Here is a 6,660-nt window from a genome sequence, read left to right as displayed (position 1 = left end):
CTTTATTTAATCAGCAAATTATTATAGAGTTCAAAATTGTGACGCGATAGGGTGAAAGGCACACCGAAATAATTAAGTGCAATAATATAACAAAGAAATGATAAGAAAAATATAAGAAGTCAACTTCCATAATAACAGAGTTACGATTTGATAAAATCTAATTGTGCACATAATATATCAAATTGGAATATTTCTTCCTTTCAATTACTTTTACTTATTATTATTTAGTAAGTCAAAAAGGAAGCGAAATGGAGATGGGCAACAACTAAAGTCAAATAATTAGATACCCTTAGAATGAAGTAATTAATATCGCGTACTATTAATTAACTAATCAATTAATTGAAAGGGAATTTAAAGATAACTTCTTAAATAGTATATATTATAAATATTGTAAAATATAGTATATTCAATACATAGCATAAAAACTTCACTGCATTACATCAGCGTTTGAACTGAGCGTTTGAGGTAAGATTTCTACGTATAAATTGAACGTCTTTCAAAAAACGTCAGGGCAGAAAGAGTAGAGAGAAAATGTACGTGCCTTCACTGCCACCAAGCGGCAGAACGTTTGTAACACACCCTCACAAACAACCAAATTGTGCTGCATCGCTTTTCTATGAATGTTAGTCATTAAATGAAGAAAGAAAAAAAAAACTTTTATTGGTACCTATGACAACAAATGGCGTGCACCTTGAAAAATGAGCGGAACACTTTGAAGACAGGATGTGTGCTCGCTGTCAACAGGTGAGTCATAAACGTATAAATTGCAGTGCAGCCTGGAGCCAGAGATGCAGGTTTAAAGGTTATGGCTGTTTGACTATGAAGAAGCCACATTAATGACATCTAATGTTCTTTTTATTAGTACTTTCTAGCTTCATATTCATGTGGACCTGATGGTTGAATGGTTAAATTCAATTCAATGAATACATAATGTTACTTGATATATGAGATTTAATTTCGCTTTTTGGTCCATGGTGTGTTGTAACTGCCAACTTCTCCAATATTTTTGATCCCCCCCCTCTCTCTCTCTCTCTCTCACTCTCTCCCTCTCCCTCTCTCTCCCTCTCTCTCCCTCTCTCTCTCTCCCTCCCTCTCCCCCCATCCTGGCAGCAGGTCAGTACGGCGGACGTAGTCATTTTCATTTTCTGTGGATGGAAAGGTGACCGAAATGGAAAGGAGTGCTCTCCATTTAGGTAAGAGGTCCCGTGTAATCTGTTTCTTTTCAGAGCGTGTTGTTTAAGGCTGTAATTAGTTTTTATTACCTACAGCTTTTTGGTAGGTAATGTTGTGTTATTGCACCACCCAGAGGAACAAGGTACAGAAATCCGAAGGGAGGAGTCCCTTTTCATTCTTCACTGACGCTTATCAGTTAGAAGTTCAGCATTTGGATCTGATTTACGACATTAAACACAACAGCCATTAGTTTTGCAGAGGAAAATGTTCATACTACAGTTTAATGTCTCATCAGCCTCATCTGAGCTTAGGAGCCTGTTATTGTGTTCAATTCTAAAGGAAGCTTTTTTTTCTTCTTCAGCTTTTGTTGCTTCCTCAATTATCCTACACATTGTGCTAACAAAGCATCAGTCTCTCCTCATCGAGGCGTTTATCAATGCGAGAGGTTGATACAGTGGAGTTATCAAAGTACTGTTGATGTACAATGAAGTTCGAATCTTCTTATTTGATGTTGCTCACACTGACAATCTTGGTCTTGGTAAATAAGGACCTCACGGGAGCCTTGTTATGATACATGTTAATCATTAACTGTACTCGTACCTGATAATTATAAAATGTAAGGTATAATATTAGAGGCAATGATCAATACCTTCAGGAGGGAGGAATTGATTGAAGATTTAAATTGAAACAGTTGCTGCAGTGAATATTGATGAACTGTATGTTAGTGTGTTTTATTGTGTTATGGCAGTTTGACAATAAAAAGATGCAATGTGTTCGTGTAGAAGATCAAGTGATCATCTTTAGATTGATGTAATGGACCATTTATTGGATCAATCCTGCTTGGAGTGTCTTTAATTATCCCTCCGCCTTAACATTCATTACTTAACCAGCCCCAATCTAGTGTGACTCTATTTTCCTCTGATTGTCTTGTGTGAATCTTTTCTTGTCAAGTGCCCTAATTGACCAGAATGAATAATAGCACTCTCTCTTTAGAAGGGGGCAAATTGGTTTTCATGCTGCATAAATTAGTGCCTCTATAAAACTGAACCTGCTTTTACCTCTTGAACTGTCACAAGTTCCATGCTCATTGGAGCAGCTATAATTCACAATTAAAATGCACAATAGTTAGGATTTATCTCTTGCAAAGTTGATTCATTATATCCTTAATACAAAGTAGCCAAGATGCTCGCAGTCTGTCTGTCTGTTAAACTATTGGGAAATAGTTATGCTTAAAAGCAACGTCCACGCGCTAATGCATTTTAAAACAAATAATGACTTTATTAAACTCATAACCTCAGCCTAAATACTTAATGTTGGATTATAGTTGTACGAACTTTAGATACATCTGAGACAATTCACCAAGCAATCAATCAACAAGACTTTCTAGAACCATGTGACGTTAGTCATTTATAGTCTAACAGAGGACTAAAGACCAGCGGTGTCAAAACTACTTGTAGTTACATCCATCAGACGTCGATACTTGTGTGTTTTTGGATTATCCTGGTTGTAATGAAGGGCTGTCTTTATAACTGAAATAGCCAGATTTCACTTCAGCCTTGTGTATATATTTTGGCAAGGATTTAGAAGTGAGTGACCTTTTAACAATGTATTACCTCTTAGATGGTGAGTGCGCTGCAGTAATGTGCACATGCAAGAGATTCTTTCAACATCACACAATGTAAAGTGATTGTGCACACATTATTTACTTGAAGGATTTCTTTTTACAATTCTATGCTCTGCTTTATACAGGATGCATTTACTTCTATAAAGGTATCCTATTAAATCTAATCATTTGATATTTATGTCAAGATTTTATTAAATTCACCTGCCACAGAGGTCAGGCTGTCTGAACTGAAAAGGGTCAGTGCAACAAAAACCATCACATTTTGTAATGAACCATGTTGTATTTTCTGCTGAGTTCCAAATCAGAACCTGCATTTGGGGTTAAAAATAAAGTATCTATTCACACATTTTAGACATGAATCAGATATGTATGTTAAAAATCTACTCCTAAAACTCCTAACATCCACTGGAGGAGGAGGAGGAAGAAGAAGAAAAAGAAGAAGAAACCACTTCTATAATAACAGCAGGTTTATTTTGGTCTATTCTAGGTACTATTCAGATTATTATGGTTAAAGTTATCATTGCAGCACTGGGCTGAGGAAGTACTTTATTGTCCATCATTTGACAATCTTCGATTTATGCTTTATCTTCTGTCCCCTCCCCATGAGGCTTCTTCACCTTACAATGATTGGACCATAACCGTGTGGTTGACCTATTAATAGTCTTGAGCATTACTGATCTGAAGTGTAGGTGGCATTATGTAATGGTCTGACTTGGAAGGTCATCGCAGCAGTATCCCTTTGAGGTAAATCTTTTTTAGTCTGACATCTACATGTCATGGTGACCGTTCAATAGAAAATGCTGCATAAGTGCTCACATGAATGACTGAAGAAAACAAGCATGAAGCTGAAAAAGCAAGAGTCGGCATCAGCTGCTGACAACTTATCAAATGCATGAGTACCATCATGAATTATAAATTATGCTTTGTTGATTCGAGATGTTCGTCATCTGGTAACAATGATTTTTGGTGAGCAACTTGTCCACCTACGAAACAAATACGTAAGGCATAACAGACTAATCTGGACTAGACTGGTGTTTTCTTTACTCAAGCTCAATGGAACTAGGCGTGTTTAAGTCATTCTTGCTTACATAGTGATGATATAAATCTTTAATAAACTTTGTGGGAAATTGGGTTGTTATTGATGAAGAACAATATCATTGAATGAATGACAAAATATAGAAAGTAATCTTGGAATCAAAAATTGTATTAAATATTGCATGCCAAGTAAAGCATTATGTTCTGTAGGAGAATTAAGAAAATCTATGATTATATATATAAAATCACTGAAATGGGTCACAATGTGTAGCTGAAAGTTGAAAAGTCAGTGTGTTGTTGTTGGCACTGCCCAACACTCTGTATAATCTAGATTAGTAAAATACTGCTTCAAATTAATATTCTATTGGAGTAAGAGAAATGGAACTTCTCATTGAGAAGTTTGCATTGATGTTACACTTCTAAGCTCAGCATTTATTACTGCTTGACGAATCTGTTGAAACCTTTTGCACGGGTCCAACAAATTAAAAAGAAAACCAAACTTTTGCTTTGTTAAGAATTGCTTAGTGTTCCAGTATTTGTTGTCTTAGTCTTATGCACAGTACAATATAAACTGTTTATATACAGGTGAAGCAAATCCATCCCTCTGATAACTTATTTAGCCTTTCTTCATGTATAATGAACATTTAGCAAAACTTAATAACAGGATATATTACTGATAAGAAACATGACAGAAATCTTATTATGCTAAAATGTTTGTCGTGAAATGTATCCCCCAGATTCCCCATTTGGCCGTTTCATGCTGCCTTCAAGAGTTCCTGAATCTCCTGCTCCTTACTGACATGCTGGTTTATTTTCACCTGGCTCCATTTGTACTCCTCGCTGCCTTTCAAACACATTAGAGCGGGTTTATGTGATATAACGCTTCCTGACACATGTTTGGCCAGTCACCAGGTTAACTTCCCGTTTGCGGGGGAGGATGTGGCTAGATATAAAGTGTAATCAGGCAATTGTATGCGGCGTTGAGCCCATTCAGTTAACCCCACCTCAGGAAAGATTATTACATTTCAGTGCTTATGCTGACAAATTTGTTAGTTTGTTCCATCCTGAAATGTCCCTTTCAACTTTATGTTTAAGTGCAAAAAAAAAAGTAAAAAGAAATATTTTTAAAATTAACTTCTGTTTTTAAGCTTTTCACCTTAGGCTTTTATTCTCACAGAATAGTGGTAAATCAAGCATGATTATGCAATCATGTTAGTTCATATGTTCATACATTTTCTTCATCTGCCTCATACACCCAACATCTGTAAAACCAGACATGTATCATTCGGCTAGCCTAACGCTGGCGCAGGAACAGCAGCAGTGTGGAAGCTTAAAGATGCAGGATATTGGATATATTGTGTGCTTGTCTCACTCAGTAAATACAACAAAACAAACATCCCTCACACTCACCCTATCCAGCCAAAGGAGAAGGGTTGATAAGGTAACCAGCCCACTTTGTCTTCCCTCCCCCTAATTGCACCATTATTCACAGCCAGAAGTATATGATTTATTTATTTTTGAGAGGGTTACAGCTTCTCTAATTGTTACAATGTGCATATATAATATTTCAAATCAACTGAAAGCAGTGAGAGCTATTGGGCAATTGGCAAATTTATTTAAATGGTGAATTATGTTCACAGAGTTGGACTCAAACCAAACTGCTGAAGTTTTCACACCTTCTAATCATAATTCATCAGCTACAGGAAACAACTGTCACCATATTGTTTTCTAGCTTTCTAGTTGTCTATTCTGCAGTTGCACCCCTTGTCATTTAGGGTATTGAAGCATTTTTCCCATTCAATCTAACGCCAACCTTTATTTGGCTATACTTGCAATGATCTTTCTATTCTCTCTCCTCATCAACAATCCATGGATGCTCCACAAAGAATTATTTTATCTTACTAATTAATCACGTTTATCCTTAAACCAAAACTCCCAGAGTAACACTGAATGCAATTAATCATGATGGACACTGTTCATTTTGCAACAGAGGTTGCTGGAGGAGGTCCAGATTAATATAAAATTGGTTGGGCTAATCTGTGAATATTCTAAAACTATATATAAAAAAAAAAAACCTCTTTTAAAATGAAACTGTGCTGAGGAAAAGATCCAGACATTTAATTGAAATCATGAGTCTCTTACTTTTTCTTAACTCTTTCTATTCTCTTTCCTTCCTGTAGCACTATGCTGATGTCCCAGACAGCCTACCCACCATGCTGGAACTGGGTTCCTGTTCGGTCAGCTCTCAGTCTCTGACAGGACCCCGCAATGCTTATGGGCTACCTAGAGCCCAAGCAGGACTGGAGTGTCCAATGGATAGTCTCAGCATGGGGATAATGCGTAGTCGTAGCTCCCCGAGGCATCACATCCTTCCCTCGTCCCCAACGGAATGCGAAAGCTGGCAGAAGCATCGTGCAGGACTGACTGGACGGTCCTCATTGCTTTCAGATCCAACCATCATGGAGCCACAAAATCTCTCAACAAGCCATGACACCCTCTACCTCCCACACATGTCCAACCAGGTTCACGCTATGCTTCCCAACCGTCTCGGCTTCTGCCTTGATGTAGCCTCGACTTTTGATGTTGGAGAGGGGATGCTGGCAGTGGATGGCGATTCGGTAGTCAGTCCCAATGTGATCAAGAGACGTCGAGGTGGCTTAATCGAGCAGAGGGACATTGTCAAAGCTCATCAGGCTCATAAGATTCACAGCACACCACAGGCACGACGCAAGGAGTGGGAGTGAGTATGACGCTCATGCAATCCTGTCTCTGTCTCCTATTCACTAAATTATCCAGAAAAATACAGCAACTCTCAATAATGTATTGAC

The 6,660-nt window shown here is 37.6% G+C and overlaps 1 protein-coding gene across 1 annotated transcript in view; it reads left to right on the top strand.

The window, feature by feature from the left end:
• Positions 1-6,045: 6,045 nt before the first annotated feature.
• LOC137899887 (voltage-dependent R-type calcium channel subunit alpha-1E) overlaps positions 6,046-6,660 on the top strand; it is a 47,590-nt gene continuing 46,975 nt past the window's right edge. Inside the window, exon 1 of the mRNA XM_068743938.1 lies at positions 6,046-6,572. Coding sequence (XP_068600039.1) covers positions 6,046-6,572 — 527 coding nt within the window. The remainder of the gene's footprint in view (positions 6,573-6,660) is intronic.

This window comes from Brachionichthys hirsutus, chromosome 9 (assembly GCF_040956055.1).
Source record: "Brachionichthys hirsutus isolate HB-005 chromosome 9, CSIRO-AGI_Bhir_v1, whole genome shotgun sequence".
Taxonomy (NCBI): domain Eukaryota; kingdom Metazoa; phylum Chordata; class Actinopteri; order Lophiiformes; family Brachionichthyidae; genus Brachionichthys; species Brachionichthys hirsutus.
This window is presented reverse-complemented; position numbering and strand designations above follow the sequence as displayed.